Genomic DNA, 22,279 nt, shown 5'->3' with positions numbered 1-22,279 from the left:
AATGTAGGTAAAACTCCCTATCCTTTATCTTAGTCGGATGTGAGTGAAAATAAGTTTTATTTAATTAATTATGCATATATGTTGGAAATCAAATGTGGTAGATCTCTAAAAAATGAATAAATTTTATGGATGAATGTATGTTTTGGTTAAATTATAGTAACGGGGATAAGGATTCCATTGGTTTTCCCATATAATAATAAGAGTTAATTACGTAAATGGTTCCAATGGTTTTCCAAAATTAACAGGTTTAGGGCCTTACTTTGAGAGGCAACAAGTTTGGCATTTGTGGTTTTGGTTTAGTACCACTTATGTGTACTAACAATGTGCGCGCTCATGTTACGCAATTCATATAAATTTGAAGGAACTGGGATATAAATCCCTTCATAATGTGTTCGCTTGAATATAGAAGAAAATGAAAATTGAAACTAATTCAAATCAAATCCCATGTTTAATGGAATTCAAAAACATGGAATTCAAGAATCCTTTCACTTTTCCAATAAAATCCAAAAAATTGTTGGAATGTTTGATTTGATTTTTGTCGAAAGGGGTTTCGGGTAGGAACAAGTTCGTGTCGAAACGAATCTCGAGTTGGATCAGAATGAGTTCGGGTCGAGTTTAAGGTCAAAATGACTTTCGGATCGACGTGGGTTTTAGTTCAGCATGGATTCAGGTCGGGACGAGTGTCGCATATGGACGGGTTTTGAGTGGGGACCCATGTGACAAAAGGGTATTTTGGTAATTTGCAGAATTTAAGTGGGAAAGCGACCACGAGTGTTGCAGGAGAAAACGTGGACTTGAGCCGCACATTCAATCAACCACTGCCTCCACTTTCTTTCTTCGATTCCTCCGCCCAACTCAACCATTCTATTCTACCACATTACCTTCATTCACCTAAACATTGTATCCTCCACCAATTCATCATCGTAGATCACAGAATAAAACACCTTTCTTCATTCAATCAGTATATGATCATTTCCAAATGTCGGCAGCGGCTTTCAATTCTTCACTCTGCAGACACTATATCGATGCATCGCCGGTTGAAATTAGGTCATATTTTAGGCCTGATAGTTGTAAGCTGCCGAATAGTTTAACGCTTTCTCAGGTACTCCGCTGTACTAATCAAATTGCATCTAAATGTTATTTTGTTTTGTCAGTTATTGTAGAGTTTTACTTACTTTTGTGTTATTCAATGGAAGTGCATTGGTTTCGTTATCGAAACTGAGTTGCCTTGATCTAGGATTTAGATTTACAATACTTTATATGTATGTTGAGTTTTGTTGTTTTAAATGAAGATACAGTAAGATAATTGTGAAAATGACATATGTTGAGTTTTATTGTTTTAAATGAAGATACATATGTTGTCACAAGCCTTCTGGTGCGTGCTTAAGCCCTCGGGCGAGGCAAGGCGCTGGGAAAGCACTTGCTGCCACCCAGGCGAGATCCTGGCCAGATTTTGGCAAGTTTCAGGTTCCGTTCAAATGCTGAACAGTTTGGCAAAATTCTACAAGTTCCAAGCAAAGTGGTCTAAAACATCTAAATGTCATGAAATCATCCTAAACAAGGCGGATCATGTCTAGAACACCCCCCCCCCCCAAAAAAAAAATAAATAAATAAAAAAAAAAAATGTATGTTTATGCTACACATCATCTTTATCTCGGGTACTCCTCTATAAGCGCCTTGCACATAGGCCCAAGGCTCACCTTTTTCACCTTGAGTGCGCCTTTGACGACTATAATATCATGGATAGATGTAGATCTTTGACACTTGTTTGGGTTCCTTTCCTTATTCATGTATATACTATTCTGTATGATATTATGATTCGTATAATGTGGTGTTAATGCTATTTATAACTATTGCCTATTGGAATTTATAACTTTTATTTCCTAGCTGTAGAGTGGGACATTATGCATCCAGCTGTCAGCTAAGGGTAAGTCAAGGAGGTCATCCACAAGGTCAAACATTCAGATGACGTTAGTAGACGAGAGTTATGGTAGACAGAAGGTCATAATAACACCATCTGAAATACTGGTAATGCTGATGCTTTATGAAATAGTCAATATGCATATCTCGAGAAGGTTTTTGTAAGCATACTAACGCTGTTGCTTACTTCTTTTGCAGGCATATGATCTTGTTCAGGGACCTCTTGTAAGTTCTATCAACTTCTATGTCATCTCGTTAATGTAACTATGATATTGTTTATTATATACATATGTCTCCAATAGCAATAGGGAAAACATTTGTGTATCGGTGTATGTTTTCATGCTTCTTGAAAGTTGTTGCAAACTCACAAATGTCTTTAATCTTATGCTTATGTTTTACTTCACGTCTCACGTTCTGTACACAGGTTAGATGGAGTTACATTGCTGACAAATCAGTACCATGCCCACCAACAGCTGTTCTTTTGCATGGCATGTTAGGTAGCAGGAAGAACTGGGGTAGGTAAATGTTTATGTTGTAAATTAGTCATGCCAGTGAGTTACTCGAACTGAGTGATAGAAAGATAGCACAAGATGTAGACATACATCTTAGTTGAGTATGTTGTCTCTTCTACTAGTCTCCTACAGGTCATACACTGCATTGATGCGGTCCAAATGTCTGGACTGGAGGTGGCGAAATGGGCTGGTTGGGTTGGGTTGGGGTTGGGCAGAGCCACACATATTTTTCATTCATTTTCTTTTGAACTTTATAGATAAATAAACAAAAACTATATCTTTTTCTATTGATAACTCACAAATAAACCTGTGGTGAAGTTGGCTATTATTAATGATAACTTATAATAAACCTATGACTTTATTATGTTTATTCATTTGTTCTTACTTATATGAAACCTGATTGGTGCTCTTTACTGTGTATACTAGGAACCTTTGCGCGGAGATTAGCGAAGGAATTTCCAAACTGGCAGGTTAGTTAATCTCCATAATACAATTACAATCCACTGTTAGTTTTGGAAATATCTTACATAGTAGTTATTAAAGACTCTAAGCGACAATTAATGTTTTCTGCTCCAACTTAATCGGTCTAAAGTCAAAAGTACAAAGGCATGTTTGGATGTCACACTTTCAAATCTAGTTATTTTTATTGTTCACAGTTTCTCTTGGTTGACCTGCGCTGTCATGGTGATTCAGCATCTATCAAGAAGACAGGGCCTCACACTGTTGCCTCAACTGCTCTTGATGTCCTAAAGCTGGTGAGCGCTCTTTCTAGTTTTCAAATGATGTATATACATGTGTATACAATCACACAAACTTATCCCACAACTTTTCTTGATAATCTGAACGTATTGTATATACTTTAAAGTTTCTTCTCCATAAAAAATCAGATTTGTAATTTGTTTATGAAATGAAGTTAGTCTGAAGACATATGTGCTAGTCGAATTTCCAATTTAAAGTTAGATTGACTTTTATCACTTTTGTTTCATCTGGAGTAGCTTGGTCAACTTAGAGTAACACCACGAGTCATAATTGGTCACAGCTTTGGAGGAAAAGGTAACACAAACTTAATATGACAACATTACAAATTCTCACATTTCCTATGCTACAATGTTACCACATCATTAACAACACTAACGTCTGATCCAGTTGCATTGAGCATGGTTGACCAAGCTGCAAAACCACTTGCACGGCCTGTTAGAGTAAGTCCAGATATCTGTATATGATCAAACCATGTTAAAATTTGTGGATAACTTTGTCTAAGTGATGCGAAATTGGTAATATATGATTATCCTCACATTTTGCTTGTTGTTTCTTAAGGTTTGGGTTTTGGATGCTACACCTGGAAAGGTTCGGGCAGGTAGAGATGGAGATGATCATCCTGCTGAATTGATCAATTTTCTAAATGCATTTCCAAATGAGGTGTGTTGAATGAAGACTTATATTTACATGATTATCGTCTTGTTAACTCCAACATTTTAACTTTGCTATTGTCTTTTCTTCAAGGAAGGTCGTATCAAAAAGGGAGGTCATTAGTGCTCTTGTACGTGAGGGATTTTCAAACGATGTAGCACAGGTAAATCTTTTGAGACAAATACTAAAACTTGCATTTTTTTATTTTTTGCTTTTTTTACGAGGGTATTCCTCTTTTCTAGTTTAGAGATTGAAACCTTTAATGTAAAGGTGGTAGGCCTTTATAACATTATGATAGGTTTTTCTTACATGAATTGACTTTCTTCTTTATAACACAATGATAGGTTATTTATGAAACCTTCACAGCAAAAATATGCTGCGTAGGTTATGTAAAAAAAAAAGAATATTTGAACCTAGTTTTTAAAATTATGATTTAACTAAGGATTGCAAAATAATTGAAAAAAAAAGTTTTTGGAGCTTCTTACATACAAATGTCTATGTGTGTGTATATAGACACACACACACAAACATTTACATGTATACTTTGAAGTCTAGAAGATGCCCCAGAGAAGATAGGATAACTTGAGCATGTAATCCATGTATGTTAATATGAAAGAGAGTTAAACAAATTTGCAGTGGGTATGATAGACACAGAACTTATGAATGAAAAAAAGGCTAGGTTTTCTTATTAGAAACAAAGGATAGTGGCCCGATTCGAGATGGGTGGTCTCCGATTACAAGAACAGGTAAATGTAAACAATCTGAATGAATACTAATCACCAACTAGCCTCTTATTTATACTATTAAAATACTAGAATTAAGGCAAGAAATCTTTGCCCTAATTTCCTGGAAATTGATTGCATAAAATAATCCATTGATATGACCAAGGGGATTCAGCCAGTTTCCAAAGATAGAATTCAATTGACCCACTTTTGCAGCAGTGACTCGATCTTTCCTTCTTGAATACATTTTCAATGGTGGACTTGTATCAGGGTATTTGCAAATATTATTCTTTTTGTTGGTAATAACTATAACGGTCTCGTGATATTTGGAATTGCTATGTATAACATCCCTCTGGTTGATAATTATTTTAGACATGTTTATATATATAACACATATTACATTTTCTTCTACTTATTGCAGTGGGTCGTTACAAATCTTCGGCCAACCAACCTTTCTAATTCATCTTCTGGATTTTCTTGGATATTTAATCTTAATGGAATTGCTGAAATGTATCAATCTTATGAAGATACAAATTTATGGTACTTTATCTTGATAGTAGTATAGTACATACCTGCCTCTTAACTAATTTAAGGTTTGTAAATGAACTATATAACTATAAGTTGATTGAATGCAGGGGTGTGGTGGAAGATTTACCTCGAGGTGTGCATGTAAATTTTCTAAAAGCAGAAAGAAGCTTGCACAGATGGGCACTTGGTGATCTGCAGAGGATTCATGCAGCCGAGGAGCAAGCTTCTCAGGAGGGTGGTGGAGTTGAAATGCATGTTCTAGAAGATGCTGGTCACTGGGTATGTTTTTTTGGTTCGCATTTTATTCTCCTACTGCATGATAATCATAATAATTGAATCTAAATATAATATTAATACTGTGTATGTTCAGAAAAATTAATTCACTAAATATGCTAAATTGGCTACTACTAGTAATGCAACGAGGAGTATTAATACGTTTTATGATCCATTTGAGTATTTGACTATTAGTGATAATATATTTGTGGTGTAATCAACAAATGTTAACCCATTGCAACCCGAAAGGTAAATGGTTGATTTGTTGGGTTAGTTTTGTTTTATATAAAAGTTTTCCCAGGGTGCAATTAATTATTCCTTATTAACCATAAATTACTATTGTGTTTGTAAATTCTAAGTCTATTCATTACCAACAATAGCAACCAATTAAGTTTAACGTATCATTAAACCAAACATGTGCAAGTGATACCAGGATTCAACCCAAAGTTGCAATAAGCATATAAAAATCTCAACTTTCGTATCCTCATAGCATATAACTAGAGTTTGGTCCATAATCATGGATTAGAAAACAAGTATAATATAGAAAGCATTTGCAAGCATCTCGAACATTATAATGGAAAAACAAAACCTAGAATCAAATGGAAGTAAGAGCAGAAAATATCCAATTGGGCTTGAAAACTTTAATCGTTGTCACCTGAAGAAGAAAGCAAAGACCTTGAATTGATTTTGTTACTTGAAATCTTCAAAACATTTTTGAAGCTTTTAAGCATCAAATTCTACATTTCCATCATTAAAATTTCATAATGTCTAAAATGCAGTAGCGTATTAAAGAATATATGCTTCAAAGTTATTGTTGTGTGTCTTCTGGAAACTCTGTGTATAAAAAGTCGTTATGAATAAGAAATAACTGAGTCCACGTGAAATGTTATTATAATTCATCATCATCATCATCATCGTACTCAGTATATCCCACCAATAGCAAAGCTATGGTAGGGTCTGAGGAGGGTAAGATGTAGGCAGCCTTACCTCTACCCCATAGGGATAGAGAGGCTGCTTCCGGTGAGACCCCCGGCTCGATAGTAGTTTTGCATCAAGCCTTGGACATAAGGCACATAGCACTCAATCATCGGGACACCGGCTGATCGGTGCATGTACCCTTATCTTTCAGCTATCAACGCCACTACATGATGCCTGATTAACCGTCCGTCACTTTTAACGTTATTTTCACGAGATTAGTAAAATAACGTCAAAATTAGTGCAATTTCACTTTTGCCCACCCGAGGGTTCACACATATATACATCATATGTGCGCACCGCAAGCAGGGCTGTGTGAAATGTTATTATAATTGAGTTGTAATATTTAGTAACTCGTGCTAACAATGATTCGTCACCAGCGTCTCAACTTTTAGCAAACTCGTATCAATGTGTGAAGACTCATATATAATGAACACAACACCGTTTGAAGTGTTTTAGGATATCTTCTTAAAATCTACTGTTTTTTATTAACGATAAATGTTACTCCTACTCATAAAATCTACTGCTGCCTGTATTATTGCTGACAATATGATTTTGTTTTCAGGTACATGCTGATAATCCAGACGGGCTCTTCAGGATTTTATCCTTCTCATTTGAAGGAGTGTGAATTCAGAAAACCTGGTTTGGCTATTTAAGTTGTTCTTAAGTCATCATCTTAAAATCTTGTGTCAAGTTTTCTCATGCAACGTTTCTACAATTTTCAAATCCTCTGCATTTCATGCTCACAGATCGGCTTTTTCACTGTACTTGCATAGACTGACTTGGCATCTAAATTGGAGGTCAAGGATTATAGTGTCTATTAAATGTTTACCTGATGAATATTTTTTTTCAATTAAGTTAGATTATTGTTATAACTCGTAAACTGCTACTTCATATAGTTTCTTATTTCTAATACACATCTGGCCTGTTTTATTTATATACTTAGTATATTTTTAGTTCATTTTACTTGCAGATTCAACGAGTAAATGAGTTAAATATATAAGAAACGTTTCATTATTTTTTAAGGTACAATAACCGTTTCAAAGTCGCATCAAATTCACAACATTACAACAGGTATATATGATTGATATATACATGCCCGAATTACTTCTCTTTGCCTATGAGCCCAATAGTGTAGGAAACATGAATCGCAAGTGCCGCTATCATCAGAACACCCACACCCACATTAACAAGCAACTTCCTATCTTCATTCACCAGCCCTCTCCTTGCAAGTATGCCCTGTAAACCGCCACTAATCACTCCCGAATTATTCGGTTTTCCTTTACTACCCTCGAAATCCCTCTTTGTTTCCTCTTTAAGTATTGCTTCTTTTCCCTTTCCTTTGTCCAAATCCATCTTTTTGCGAACATCGGGCTTCTCAGCAACATCTTGTTTAAATCCGCCCCTTGCTTCCTTTGCTTTTGGCGTGGGTCCTGATGGCTGCTGTTTGGTTGGTGTAGTCGAAGATGTTGACTTTGGTTGTGGTGGCAAAGTGTTGTCCTCTAAACGAATATTAGATGGCTGTTGTTTGGTTGGTGTAGATGAAAATGCTGGCTTTGGTTGTGGCGGCGCAATTTTGTCCTCTAAACGAGTAGTTGGTAGCTGTTGTTTGGTTGGTGCAGATGAAGATGTTGGCTTTGGTTGTGGTGGCAAAGTCTTGTCCGCTAAATGAGTATTTGGTGTTTGTTTATTTGGTGCAGAAGAAGATGTTGCCTTTGGTTGCGGTGGCAAAGTGTAACTGGTTTGAGGTTTTGATGGTTGTTTTGTTGGTGCAGATGAAGATGGCTTTGGTAGTGTTGGCCAAGTGCTGTCCTCTGAACCAGTGGTTTGAGGTTTTGACGGCTGTTGTTTGGTTGGTGCAGATGAAGATGTCGGCTTTGGTTGTGGTGGCAAAGTTTTGTCCTCTAAACGGGTAGTTTGAGGTTTATCTGGTTTCTTTTCTTTTGGTTCTTCTTTAGGATTCTGCGGTTGTTCTCTTTTAGGGGCAACCCGATCCATGTTGGTGGGCGGGGGAGGCGGTGGTGCATTGGTAATCTTTCTAGGCATTGTAATTGTTAGTATCCCACCATCAAATCTTGCACTTATACCGCTTATTTCACAGCTTTCAGGAAGTCGATATTTTTCATGAAACAGACTCCATTTATTTTCCGACACCAAACGCTCACCACGAACTCTAACAATGCTCACACCTTCAATCATGACCTTAATATTCTCTTTTTGAAAACCTACAAAGATTACAAATTCAACAAAATTTAAACAAATGTAATCTAACTTAGCAAAATAATATGAAGTTGATGAGTTTACCAGGGAGATACACAAGAAGGGTGTCATAACCATCTTCTTGTCTCCATTCAGACATGGGCTTGAATTGTTCGAACACTCGATTGACGATCAAGCGCGGTGGACGGCTGGCAGTATTATGTTTGTATATATATGTTTGAACGTGTCTGTGAGTATGAAATGCTTGTATGTATGTTCATATATATATGTTGTTGATGCAAGATATATCAAAGGTTTGGACTTGGGGTTTATAATTACTTGTGGGTGAAGGTATACCAAAATTTTGCTTGATGTTGAGGGTATCGACCTGGGTATGTATTCTTGTTTGGAGTTCAACTGAATGCTTGTTGGTTCATCTTTCCTATAGTTCACTTGACCCAATTCACCAAACTAGCCCATAGGATCATTATCCACGAAGCAATCTGTTGATACATAAATTTTTAATTTGGAATATCATACACGTTTTTTAATTAACTTATGCATTATACAGAGTTATGTCAAATTTACATAACGTATACTTTTTAGTTAAAACTTGTAAATAACTATCTTAAATAACAAAGTCGAAACAATTGTAAATAGGTTCCTTTTTGATATATAGTCATAGAGAAAGTTAACGTACAAATAAAATTAACGTGTTAATTGTGAGAATCGTGAGTAATTATATATATAGGTAGAGTAATTATGTAATTACATCATAGAGTATTTATGTAATTACATAATTACTCTACTTGTTTATATAATTACTCTACTTGATTATCTCAATTAGCACGTTAATTTCATTTGTATTTGATCCAAACCCTATAGTCATAACGACAATTTCTCTATAAATGTAGAGAATCGCGGAAACCACAAAAATAAATATTTGTACTCGTTTTATACGTGATATATAAAACAATTATGAAGAACATAAAAATATTTTATGTGATTCTTTCTTGTGGGTATCCACTTAAAGCTTGATTTTATAAATAAGGTAATATTTAATTGGAAAATGACGGTTGTGAGGAGCAACCATCTTTAGCTGATGCAAGTTCAATGTGTGTGTTTGGATGCTTCCCCGCGTTATTCGTGTAAAGATTAAAGAAAAGGTGTTTGGCAATGTATTTTTATCTTCTATCAGTATTCATAAATTTAAAATAATTAGACAAAAATATTGGAAAATATAGATACTTTCAAAGAGAAAAAGGAAATGCACATTTGAATAAAACATATTTACACCTGCTTTTTAGAAGCATAATCGAAATGCTATGAGGAGTACTCTAATCTCTATAGTGGTTAAAAAGAACATAATGGGATGATAATCTCTAATCAACGTCGGGCTTGAGTATTGAGATTTCCTTGTAGGTCTCCTGGCTCCTCGAGTCCTCATCTATAACCTTAGGTGGTTAAAGTTTACCCGTAGGGATTCCTATCACTAAAACTCAATCTCAAACTTTAGAAAACCAACTACAAATATCAGATGCTCAAATGTAACTTATTATTTATTTTCTTTAATACTTAAAGAAATGAAAATATTATCTATCTATTTTTAATATTGTAGAATGTATTACCCAATTTGGTTTCAATACGAGTAGACGAGTACAATATCAGATTTAGGTAATATAGTCTATTAAAAAAAAGACCGTATGGTTGTTGGTTCACGTAGTCTATTAAACTATCTAATAAATTAAATGACTTGAAATTTGCTGGAACTGAAATATTTTTAAAGAATTATAATCCATAATGCTTAGATCATTTCTGGTTTGTATACATGTTAAAGACATCAGAGCATGGTCATGTTGATGATGGTCGTAATAGTGACAAAGGTAGTGTGGTGGTGTTGGTTATGTTAGGGGCAATGAGGATTACAATGAGGGTAGTAGCACAGGTGAGCGGTTAAAGATAAACACGACAACAAGACTAAGGATATGTAGACTAGACCAGGGCTGGTCATAAGGCGTGGCCGGGTGGCCGACAGCCACAAGCCTGATTTCTTTTTTTTGTTTGTTTGTAAATTAGATATATTTTTATTATAGTGTTTGAACTTAGTTACATAACTAATAGTTTGGTTTAGTGGTAAAGGAGCATTACTCCCAACTCAAAGGTTATGAGTTTTACTCTCATTTGAGGCATGTTTAATCATATTTTTATACAACCCAATTATATCAAATAAACCCATATAAAAATTAAATTGTTTAAAACTCAACAAAATACTCCTTTTATTTAAGGTCTAAAATTTTTTTCGTTTTTGACCTAAATATTTTTTAGCTTTCTTAGAGACGGCCCTGGACTAAAGTATGTTATTAATTTAGATGGTTTATATACTTGTATTGTTACAAGGGCCTTCCTTATATTACAAGAACTTTTTTAATCAGTACAAAATTATTTAATGTGATGACAAACCCAAGTACCCTTGGTAACTTATGCCACAATTCAAAATATAATATCAAGTAGATCCTTAAAAATCGATAGATTTCAATTTCATGAAATAAATATGACATGGCCTAACCATGCACACCAACTTAGGCAACACACATGCCAAGCACACAAGATTCGGCCAATTGAATCCACACGTTCTTAAACATTTATTCTTCACTATGGTCCCTTGTACTTTTACTCTTTGTGACTTTAACCCAAATCTTTACAAGTTTATAATATAAGCCCTTCATTCAGTTTGATTTCAATTGGTATACATACATACATACGTAGAAAGCAGAAAGAAACAAAATAGGCGCATGTGGCTCCACGTGAAATGTTATTGGGACGTTAACCAGATTGTTTTTGATGCACCGCCCTTTCTTCTCTTTTTCTGTATATTCAGAATTCTAATCGTCAATGTCTTCAAACTTTTTACGGTTAACAGACAGATAGGTTTGTTGTTGGTCAAGTTGCATTGAAGGTAGATTCGACCATAAGTTGTTAGTTTAGAGAATGAATACGTGTTTATCCTTTGATACCTTTGGATTCATGGCCCTTAGAGCTGTGAATTTTCTTTACTAAAGTTAAGTGGCTTGTAAATAGTGATCTTTTGGCTCATAATACCTAAGATTTTGTTTTTAGCAGGATCAAATTTGTTATTCAAAAGAAGATTATGGTGCAACTTGTTACTCGTGTACCTGTCACTTTATTGTACTCGTAATATTTTAAGCTTAAGAGGGGAGGGGGCACTCATGGGTAGTACCCATGCACCGACCAATCATACGTAGTTATTTCATTTATACCTTTAAGTACCCACAAACCATAAAATAACTGGAACACATACCCACAAGTACCCTTAACTTTTTTTGTTTAAATTTAAAAATAAATAAACAATTAAATGTAATTAAAATTAAAATTTCATTGAAATATTAATGGGTGTTTAATTTTTCAAAAGCCTCCGATAGGTTTGTCATGTGGTAAACCTTTGCCATAAATTGTAATTTGACAAACTACCCACATAGTTAGTGGTGAGTTTACCATGTGGTAAACAACCCATAAACCTTACCCACACTAGTGCCCTTTCCCCTCTAACAATGAAAAAATAAGATAATGTATACGCCTACACACCCAACCAGGAATGTTTTCGTGAATCGTTAAAAAATTTGGGCCGAATGCGAAAATTTTTTAGGCCTTAGGTAAAGGTTTTTTTTTACATAATTAAAATTTTTAAATGAGCAAATCTTTATAATACAGGCTGTGCAAATAATTTGTGTTTATAAAAATCAGCTTAAATGAGTTGAATAATTGGTTTTAAACATTAAAAATACATATTTTATTTTCATAAAAATATGTGAAAGTATTTTTCTTTTATTTATTTTTTATTTGGGAGATAGCAGAGTGATCGAGCTGAGGGCCGTCGACCACCTTACCCTCCTATCCAAACCGGCCATGCATCTAACACCTCGAGCTGTCTTGAGAATTGCTAAACACTTCGGGCTTGAAATGAATAAAAAAGTGGCTTCTAAAATATAAGCTCAACAACTCATTTATAATTTTTTATAAAAAGAACGCCACACCTAGAACTGAAACCCAAAGCCTTTGGTTTTATATTTATTAACTTTTTGTTTATAAATACAGGGTAAGGACGTAAGGGTATTTTGATAATCTCACATGTTGTGAGAACCCGTAGTAACTCCATACAATAATGTTTTTTTTATATATTATATGTAGGTTATATTTAGTAGAATTTTTTTTACGAGTCAACCATAAACATATGTAACGGACTGTTACGTTACGCATTCACGGTAAACTAATATTTAAAACGTTCATGGAGTTTAAATAAGTGAAAAAGTGGGTGTTAAAAAAAAAGAAACCGTCATATTATTTCAAATTTTCCACAACAACCGCACTTGCAGCTGTAACTCCATCCTGTAGAAATAGAACTCACTCAAGCTTCAACTTTCTGCAGTATCAAGTACTATTTTTAGTATTACTCACTCCATTCACTCTCTATCAACAGGTATTTATTAATCATGTTTATGCATTTGCAAGTACTGATTTAACAAATCTTATAATAAGCATTGTTTAAATAATCTTGATTTCCCACTTTTTTGTAACACATTATATAATGTTTGATGTGTTGCAGTGAATATGCTTAGATCAATGTCAATATCACATTTAGGTATGATGATATTATTATCATTATGGTTAGCTGTTGCCACAGTGGCAGATGATGTTTTGTATAAAGATCCGAATCAGCCCGTTGCAGCTCGAGTGAAAGATCTACTGGAAAGAATGACAATGGATGAGAAAATAGGTCAGATGGTTCAGATTGAGAGGCTTGCAGCCACTCCTGATATTATGAGACATTACTTTATAGGTAAAAATAAACAATGTTACTTTTGATATAAGTTTATAAATTTGGTTTCGGGTTAGTTCAATGCATAACAAATTAGGGGTTTGTTGTTTTTCAAATTGTTTTTGAATGAAGGAAGCTTATTAAGTGGTGGAGGGAGTGTTCCCAATCCACACGCAACGGTTGTTGACTGGATTAATATGGTCAACGAGTTCCAAAACGGGTCTCTTTCGACAGGATTAGGCATCCCGATGATTTATGGGATTGACGCGGTTCATGGTCATAATAATGTTATTAATGCTACAATATTTCCACATAATATTGGCCTTGGAGCTACCAGGCAAGTTAAAGCTATACAAGAAAATATTTCTAACAAACTATGTAACAAACTGTATACAAAAGTACAATAATACCCTTGCACAGAACTAACTAACTAACTAATTAACTAACACATACAGGGACACTGATCTTGTGAAAAGAATAGGTGCTGCAACTGCTGCTGAAGTTAGAGCTACCGGAATCCCATATGCATTTGCTCCTTGTATTGCGGTTAGTATATGATAAAATATTAATAAATGGCGAGCGTTTGTTAAAATATTTTTCTAAAAGTATAAAATGTTGCAAATTTGTTTATAGGTATGCAGAGATCCGAGATGGGGACGATGTTATGAGAGTTACAGTGAGGATACTAAACTTGTTGAAAGCATGACCGACATCATATTAGGATTGCAAATGTGAAATCCCGAAAGGGTCTCGACCCGGTGTCCCATATGTTGCTGGAAAGTAAGTATCGTCAGTTTTAGTTAGGACCTTAAGGGGGCGTTTGGTTATTCGTTATCATTTATCAGTGAAGCAACAACCTCGATGTTTAAACTGATCTGTTATTTACCATGTTGATTTGTATCCGAACATGTTAGGAACAAGGTTGCAGCTTGCGCAAAGCACTTTGTGGCTGATGGTGGGACTACTCATGGAATAGATGAAAACAACACCGTGGCAAATGAACACGATTTGTTAAGCATTCACATGCCTCCTTATTATGACTCTATAATCAAGGGTGTGTCAACCGTCATGGTGTCGTATTCCAGCTTGAATGGTCAACGAATGCACGCCAATGGTGACCTTATTACCGGATACCTTAAAGACAAACTTGATTTCAAGGTATTTTTCTATTATCATACCAAAATATTAACTTATGTTATATTAATTCTCATTAGTTATTACTGACTGTCACATATTATCAGGGATTTGTTATCTCAGATTGGGAAGGAATCGACCGAATCACTTCCCCTCCGCATTCAAATTACACTTATTCTGTTCTAGCTAGTATTACAGCTGGCATTGACATGGTTAGTATATAACTATAACTATATGTCTATATGCATGCATATATATTTGGTTCATGTTATCTTAGTTTGATATTAATTTAAATTCTTGAACAGGTTATGGTCCCGAATAATTACATCGAGTTTATTAACGATCTTACATTTTTGGTCAAGAACAAGTTTATCTCAATGGACCGTATTGATGATGCAGTGAGCCGAATTCTACGGGTCAAGTTTACCATGGGCCTGTTTGAGAACCCTCTAACCGATTTCAGTATGGTTAACGAGGTTGGAAGCCAGGTCAGTGAGTTATACAACTCAGATATTGTAAGTGACTCGCTAAATTTATTGAATATGTCTGTTTTACGGGTTTGAGAAATATAGGCACACCGAGAAATAGCAAGGGAGGCGGTTAGGAAATCATTAGTGCTGCTGAAAAACGGGAAAACGGGTGATAACCCAATGCTGCCCCTACCGAAGATGGCATCTAAGGTTTTGGTTGCTGGAAGTCATGCAGATAACTTGGGCTACCAATGTGGCGGGTGGACAATCGGTTGGCAAGGATTTAGCGGGAATGGAAACACAACGGGTACGTTTATTTTACGGGCCAAAAGCCCGCGTTTAATGGGCGGATCAAGTTTACCATGGCCTGTTTTAAAGCAAAGAAATTTTGAGAAGTTTGTGAATGGATCGTTTTGGTCGGTTTTTGGCTCAAACCAAACCAAAAATTCGGTTTTTGGAACTGTTTGGTTTTTGGTTTTTACAATCGGTTCAGTTCGGTTTTGGGCTTGGCAGTTTTGGGCAGAAAAAGGCCCATAATTTGAATCTGGGCCAAAAATTTTGTGCCTACATTCTTTTAAAATTATAATTAACCGATTAATACACCTTTGAACCTCAAGTTTTTTGGCACACCATTTATTAATTTCTTATAAACTACTCAAAAGTCGGGTTTTTTCGGTTATATAAGTGTGGATCAGTTTTTTCAGTTGTTGATTATAGCAAAACCGATTTTTAAAAAAACATAAAACCAAAGCATCGGTTTTTAATTGGGTTCGGTTATGTCAACTATTTCAGTTTAGTGCACACCCTTAAGTTGTAATGTTAAATGCATTGAAACTACTTGACCTCTTGGTGATTAATACAACTGTTACTACAGGAACAACTATACTAAAAAATGTATCTGTTACATCTTAACTGCAGGAACAACTATTCTTAACGGAATCAAATATGCGGTCGACCCGACCACCGAAATAACCTACATGGAGAATCCAACTACCAAATTCATCAAGTCCAACAACTTCTCATACACTATAGTTGTAGTTGGTGAACATCCTTACACAGAAATGTTTGGTGACAGTTCAAACCTCACAATTGCAGACCCCGGTCCAAGTATCATTACAAACGTTTGCGGGAACGTGAAATGTGTTGTGGTCATCATATCGGGTCGGCCGGTTGTGATTGAACCATATATGTCGGTTATTGATGCTCTGGTTGCAGCCTGGTTACCAGGTTCTGAAGGCCAAGGTGTGGCTGATGTGCTTTTTGGTGACTATGGGTTTACTGGTAAACTTTCAAGAACTTGGTTTAGAACAGTTGATCAACTGCCAATGAATATTGGTGATGAACATTATGATCCACTTTTTCCTTTTGGATTTGGACTCACAACAAAATCAGTTACTGAAAGGTAAAAGTTTGTAATAATTTCATGAATATTTCTTTTTTTGTCTCTATAGCCATTTGATAGATGAATTTGACTATAATTTGAATGGCATAGTTTTAGACCCTTATGAATATCTGTTATAAATTATGAAGATTTTTATAGGTAACCATGAGAACCCATTAAGGTAAACGAGCCTAGCCCAAGCTCGTGGCTTAACTAACAAGAGCTTGAGCTCGGCTCGTTAGTTGTTTTTCAAACTCGAGCTTGGCTCATTTGCTAACTATTATTTAATTTATATACATCTTTAAATATTTTTTTTTGATATATTTCAATTATAACTTTTTTGTATAACATAATATATATTACTTAGGCTCGTAATAATTATTATATAAATATTTATCTTTGATAAATTAAATAAACTTATATAAATAATAGGGACTAGTTTAGGCTCGTGAGCTAGCTCGAGCTTGTAAACAAGCTTATTTTTAGCTTGGGCTCAGGCTCATTTTGGCTTGATTTGAGCTTTTAGCGAGTCAATCTCAAGTAACTCACGAGCAGCTTAGCTTGTTTAAACTCCTAGGCCCCGCCAATACCCTGATAACCGATGGGACCAATAGGTAAATTATAATGTAATTTAATTTGAAAATTTCTGGGGATAATGAAAGCTACTGGGAATGACCTTGTTTTGACTTTGCAGGTCAATATCAGGTGGCGTAGCTAGAAGACCGTTTGTCCTTGCGGTTTTGGTTTCAGTGTTCATCAGTTTAAGTTTATCGTGCAGGCACATTGCCTAATATAGCGGGATACTTAGCCTCAATTGATCATTTTGTAGAGTTAGGGGAATTCTGTGAGGGGGTTGAGTTTAGAATTAAGATATTGTTAGTTATGTGGATGTATGATCCAATAGTGTGACAGTTGAGACTATTGGATGCAATGTCATTATTTATTACAATCTTGATGGTTGGGTTTTGGTTTTGGTTTGGTAGTTAGCTAATATTGTTTTACTCTATGTGCACGCATATAACCGAAATGAAGTGCAAAGTTTTGAAGGTTACTTTGTCATTTAAAAGTCAATGGCCAAATACATGAACTGAAATGTTGGTCAATTTTGTAATTTTAACCCATAAAATTTGGATTATGAAATCGTTTAATTTTTTAATAAGTTAAAATGAGAACTAAATATTTTAAAAAAATATTATACACTTTTTAACCATTTGATAACATTCATTGTTATTTTTCTACCTTGTGTGTTATACTTGATCACGAAGATTTCATCATTTTATTTGTGTAAAAAATATTACTCCATTGATAATTTTGTCTTTAATTGAGAATTATTTAATAGTTTTATATTTGGATTTTGCACGGTACAATTATTCAAAACATAGTATTTATTACTCTTAATTTTTTTTTTTAATTAATCCACACTCTCTTAGGAAAAAAAACAAACACCACCTAAAACTACTCATAAATCTATACAATATTCACTATAAGATTAAAATCCGAATCACAGGATCGACATCTCTATCCTATACTATAACACTTTTAGTTTTTAAGTAAACACATTATTTATTTTCTAGAAAACAAGAGCAAATTTGAGTAGGGGGCTTTTATGAAACGTGCATGAACTTCATTTATTTCATTATTTTAAGTAAATTATTATTTCTTTTGAAAATCAATGTATGGCATTTTACAAATATAACATTTATAGATATATTATACTTTTTATATGAATTCTATACTGAGATAGTGAGATGTATACTTTCAATCAAGTTCTACCACTTGTATGTTGGTGGGGTATTATGAATGAAACATATTTAAATATTTATCAATGTTTAGTTTGTAGAATTGAGTCAACACGTACGAGTTCTTTTAAATAATTATAGGATTTTATCATTTTTAATGATGGGGTATCTCCTTTTAATCTTTTCAAACAACTTATCTTTTCACATGTTGATTGTTTTTTGATTGGTAATAAACATTTAGTGTTCACACTCATAACCGGTATACGTCCTATCTCTACACGGCGATAAATTAAAGGTAATTAATAACCAACCTAGAAAATAGAATGACATGTCATATTTTACGTATTCACATAGTTGATTTACACAAACATTAATGCTCTTAAACTTCTTACATTTAAATAATCAAAAATCAAATAAAATCATTTAATAAATATGTAAAAAGGAAATGGACATACACAAACTAACTTGAAATAAACATCAACATACCTTTATGGATGAAACTAAACGACTATTTACAAACTTAAATTGACGTGCAAGACATATGTTCGTGTTCTTTCATTTATTATCATAAGTTGACGCGTGATACAATGATATATCCCATAGAATACTATATTTTCCTTGTTTCCTTAATTTTTCAAAATACATAACTTTATTCTCCTTTAGAATTATATTACAAGGAAACTCTTCATGAAAGCAACTGCTCATTTATCAATGGCCTACATACGGATTTATTTCCTTCCGTACTATGACCACAAGTTTCAAGTCATATGAATTGAACACGATACAAAAATAAAATATCTTTCCCGTACATTGACATATATTTTTCAAAACAATATCTTATGATATAAAAACCATAAAAAGGTAAAACAATGTAATGAGGGTGCATACATAAACACTAAAGAATATATCATATCATCCGGCATTCGAGCATCGGATAAGCCTTCTGGATGGACCTAGGAGATAGCTAGCTACGTCTGTCTGGGCTTTAGGAGCTAACAAATATAACATAGAAGGAAAATAATGCCGACTTCTAGTTATCGTGGGGAAATAGTTCACCAAATTCAAAGATAATCTTCTACAGAAACGTTCAATGCCTCGTTATTCGGCACACCATCTCTTGAAGCAATAATCTGTGCGTCCATTGCCATGCCAGCATCGGATGCAGCTTTCTGGATGGACCTAGGAGACAGGTCCGTCCGGGCGGTAGGAGGTAACATGGATGGAAAATTAAGTTTACTCAACGATGTAGAACCTTTTAAAGAATAAGAGGCCACGTCGTGAGCCATGGCTGCACCCTCAGGTGTAGAGAACGTGCCTAGCCAGAGCCGCTCTTGGGTTCCTGGAACTCGAATCTCCGACACCCATTTGCCCCATCGTCTACATCGAATGCCCTTATATCTCTTTTCTTGATTTCGGCTTGTACAAGGGCTACCTTCTTCCGAGCTGCTACTCATGTTTTGTTTGATGTGTTTGAACTTTGAAGTTTCAAAAGTGAATATGCATGAAACCATGTGTTTGCATGGTCTATATAAGTTGAAAGTGGGGAAGTCAAAATCAAAAAGTTGACCGGATCATGTAAAGTCTGGATGTTCATTCATTGGTCATACTCATACATTTGAAAAGAATCTGAAAATGCAAGTGGGTCGGCAAGGACACGTGGGATACTGTGTATGGAAGTCCACCCCAGTCACCTTCTAGAGTTTCGTCATGGGATGCGTCATGAGGTCACACATAGATAAATGTATAAGACGACTTGGTCACATTTTGAGTCGACATAGTGATTCAAAACTCAAAAGGTAAGGTCAAATCATCAACATCACTAAATTCTATCTTTTCTTCTTTAATCATTTATTTTTTCATTAAAAGCGAGGTGACATGCCAGAAACAAGAGATCCAGAAGATATAAAAATGTTGTCGTCTCGTAAGCATCAACATCCATAAATAGTAAATTCGAACTTTTCTTCTTTAATTATTGGTCTTGAAATTTTGTAACATGAACCCATATTTTTGTAAGGGTATTGCTAACCACACCCCACACCGCACCAAACCCAACGTAATGCTTTAACCGTGGCGGATTAGTTGACGCGACTGATTTGATTGACGATGTAGATGTCGCCGGATGATTTGATTGAAGCAGGTTGTCGTTGACCACTTATACGCCTCGTTAAGATCTTTACGTGGCGTATATGGACATATCAATTATTCAGCCAAAAATTTGTTCCCAGATTTCTTGTAGTATATATTAGCATGCAAACATGCATATACAAAGTGTCCAAAACCCCAACTCAAGAAAATGTCGTGGTTGTTCGACGGTTATTTTCCGAGCCCGTCGAGGACAAACGAGGAGTTAAGTATTCCGGATTTGAATCAGGCGCCGCCGGGGTTTGTAGATTATGACGGGGAGGCGGCGTTACCAAATTTGAACCAGGTATCGTCACATGTTTATTTGGTTTACTCGTCGTCTTTGAAATTAGATTTGTTAACAATATATTTTTTTAGGAATATTTTGTGCACGGCCATCCGCATTGGGATGTGGCGCTTAGCAGCAGTTCGTACTGGTCACAGCCTGAACATGATTATGGTCAGCCGTCATACCATTTATCAGAAGACCCGCATTACGTTGCCAACCTTCGTACCATTTAATACCGAGGAGCTGTATTCCTGTAGTCAACGTTCGTACCCATTATCGGTAGGGGACTTGTATCGGTCACAACTAGAACTGGACCATATTCTTGAAACCCCTCAAGAGACTGGTGGCGAAGAGTACGACAGACATATTTTAGGTAACAAAGATGATGACGACGATGGTGATAATTACATTCGCGAGGCGAGGGTGTCATATAAAACGGATAACGTACGAAACCATACGTTTTGTTAAATTAAAAGATTTTGTAATTAGTAGTTTGAACGTGTTTTAAATTTGACTTTATAACTATTTCAGTTATTTTCTTCCCGTGAGGAGTTGGAGGAATGGGCGAAGAAAAGAGGTCGGGAGCATGGGTGTATTGTTGTTGTCCAGCGGTCTAGGCCAAACGTCGTGGATCTTGGATGCAATCGCAGCGGCGAACCAAAACTCACCGCCACAATCAGGCATACTGGCAGTATAAAGAAGGGCTATCCGTTTAAGCTAAAAGGAAGACACGACCGTGTTGGTGATTTTTGGAAGCTTCAGGTCGTAAACGAGACGCACAATCACGAGCCGTTCGTCTTTAAGGAGGATCACACTATCTAAGGAGAATGTCCGACGAGGAAGTTGATATGGTTGTGAGGTTACACACAGATGGCTTGAAGACGCAAAAATTTGTTTCACTCTTACGCAAACAGTTTCCCGAAACCTGCGTTATTGACAAGGACATACACGATTTTATAGAGAAGTTGAAAAAAGAAAATAGAGTTGGCGATACCCAATGCATGTTCACGTTTTTGAATTTGACTTGCTGCAACGGATGTTTAAAAATATTTATTAACGTCATATAAAACTAGTTGCAGGTAGTTGAAAGCTTCCTGAATAATAACGGGTTCGTTTATCACATACGGGAGAACCCTTCCACAAACCGCGTAGAGGATGTAATCTTTTGTCATGACACGTCGTTTAAAATGTGGCGTGCGTTCCCCCAGTTGTTGTTGATTGACACGACGTACAACACCAACATGTACAAGTGGCCGTTTGTTCAGTATATTGGCGTGACGTCGACGTTGAAGTCGTTTTGTATCGCGCACGCGGTTCTACTTAGGGAACGCCAGACAGATTTCACATTGGGCCCTTGAGCACCTCAAAGGTATGCTCGAGGATTCTATTGAGCCGCGCGTCATAGTCACGGACAGAGACTCTGCCCTGATGAATGCTTGTAAACAAGTATTCCCGAATGCTACCAGAAACCTATGCAGGTGGCACATACGTGAGAATATAAAGAAAAAGTGGAAGGGTCTCTATGATAGCGAGGTAAGAGAAGATTTCGCTCTATTGTGGACGGTCTTGTGTGAGTCTCCCACGTTCGATGATTATGAATATATCTGCTTAAAGTTGCAAGAAATGTTATGCCATATTGGGAAAGAAAGTAAGTCCTTCGGATTATAAATATACAGTTAGTGTTAATCTAGTAGTACATTTCATAAGTTTATTTTTGTTTCCTTTTTAGAGGTATGGGACTATATCCATCATAGTTGGCTGATGCGAGACAA

At 35.5% G+C, this 22,279-nt stretch overlaps 2 protein-coding genes and 2 pseudogenes across 3 annotated transcripts; 2 read left to right on the top strand and 2 right to left on the bottom strand.

Moving 5' to 3' along the window:
- Window positions 1–924: 924 nt before the first annotated feature.
- On the top strand, window positions 925–7,192 carry LOC143563580 (uncharacterized). The gene is made up of 13 exons (XM_077051087.1): window positions 925–1,102; window positions 1,894–2,028; window positions 2,119–2,145; window positions 2,345–2,435; window positions 2,859–2,902; window positions 3,089–3,187; window positions 3,428–3,485; window positions 3,579–3,631; window positions 3,750–3,851; window positions 3,940–4,005; window positions 4,986–5,104; window positions 5,200–5,371; window positions 6,906–7,192. Exons 1-13 carry the CDS (start codon window positions 980–982, stop codon window positions 6,966–6,968), a joined length of 1,152 nt encoding a protein of 383 aa, XP_076907202.1. The 5' UTR covers window positions 925–979; the 3' UTR covers window positions 6,969–7,192.
- A 126-nt stretch (window positions 7,193–7,318) lies between these two features.
- Window positions 7,319–8,754, bottom strand: LOC143563579 (uncharacterized). Its single transcript, XM_077051086.1, has 2 exons — window positions 8,645–8,754; window positions 7,319–8,565 (listed from the first exon to the last, which is right to left on the bottom strand). The coding sequence occupies exons 1-2, from the start codon at window positions 8,697–8,699 to the stop codon at window positions 7,445–7,447; spliced, it is 1,176 nt and encodes a 391-aa protein (XP_076907201.1). The 5' UTR covers window positions 8,700–8,754; the 3' UTR covers window positions 7,319–7,444.
- Window positions 8,755–13,165: 4,411 nt separating this feature from the next.
- Window positions 13,166–17,307, top strand: LOC143563578 (uncharacterized; annotated as a pseudogene). The gene is made up of 10 exons (XR_013140692.1): window positions 13,166–13,394; window positions 13,506–13,710; window positions 13,829–13,919; window positions 14,007–14,153; window positions 14,288–14,531; window positions 14,615–14,719; window positions 14,813–14,995; window positions 15,080–15,284; window positions 15,896–16,379; window positions 17,053–17,307. The product of XR_013140692.1 is annotated as an uncharacterized LOC143563578 (transcript).
- Window positions 17,308–19,158: 1,851 nt separating this feature from the next.
- LOC143563590 (ethylene-responsive transcription factor ERF019 pseudogene) lies at window positions 19,159–19,608 on the bottom strand (annotated as a pseudogene).
- Between the last annotated feature and the right edge of the window lie 2,671 nt (window positions 19,609–22,279).

The sequence above is a fragment of the Bidens hawaiensis genome, unplaced genomic scaffold (assembly GCF_021521415.1).
Source record: "Bidens hawaiensis isolate Kalapana, Puna unplaced genomic scaffold, B.hawaiensis_p1.1 tig00021500_1, whole genome shotgun sequence".
Lineage (NCBI taxonomy): Eukaryota > Viridiplantae > Streptophyta > Magnoliopsida > Asterales > Asteraceae > Bidens > Bidens hawaiensis.
The sequence above is the reverse complement of the archived record's forward strand: the minus strand, read 5'-3'. Positions and strand labels throughout refer to the sequence as shown.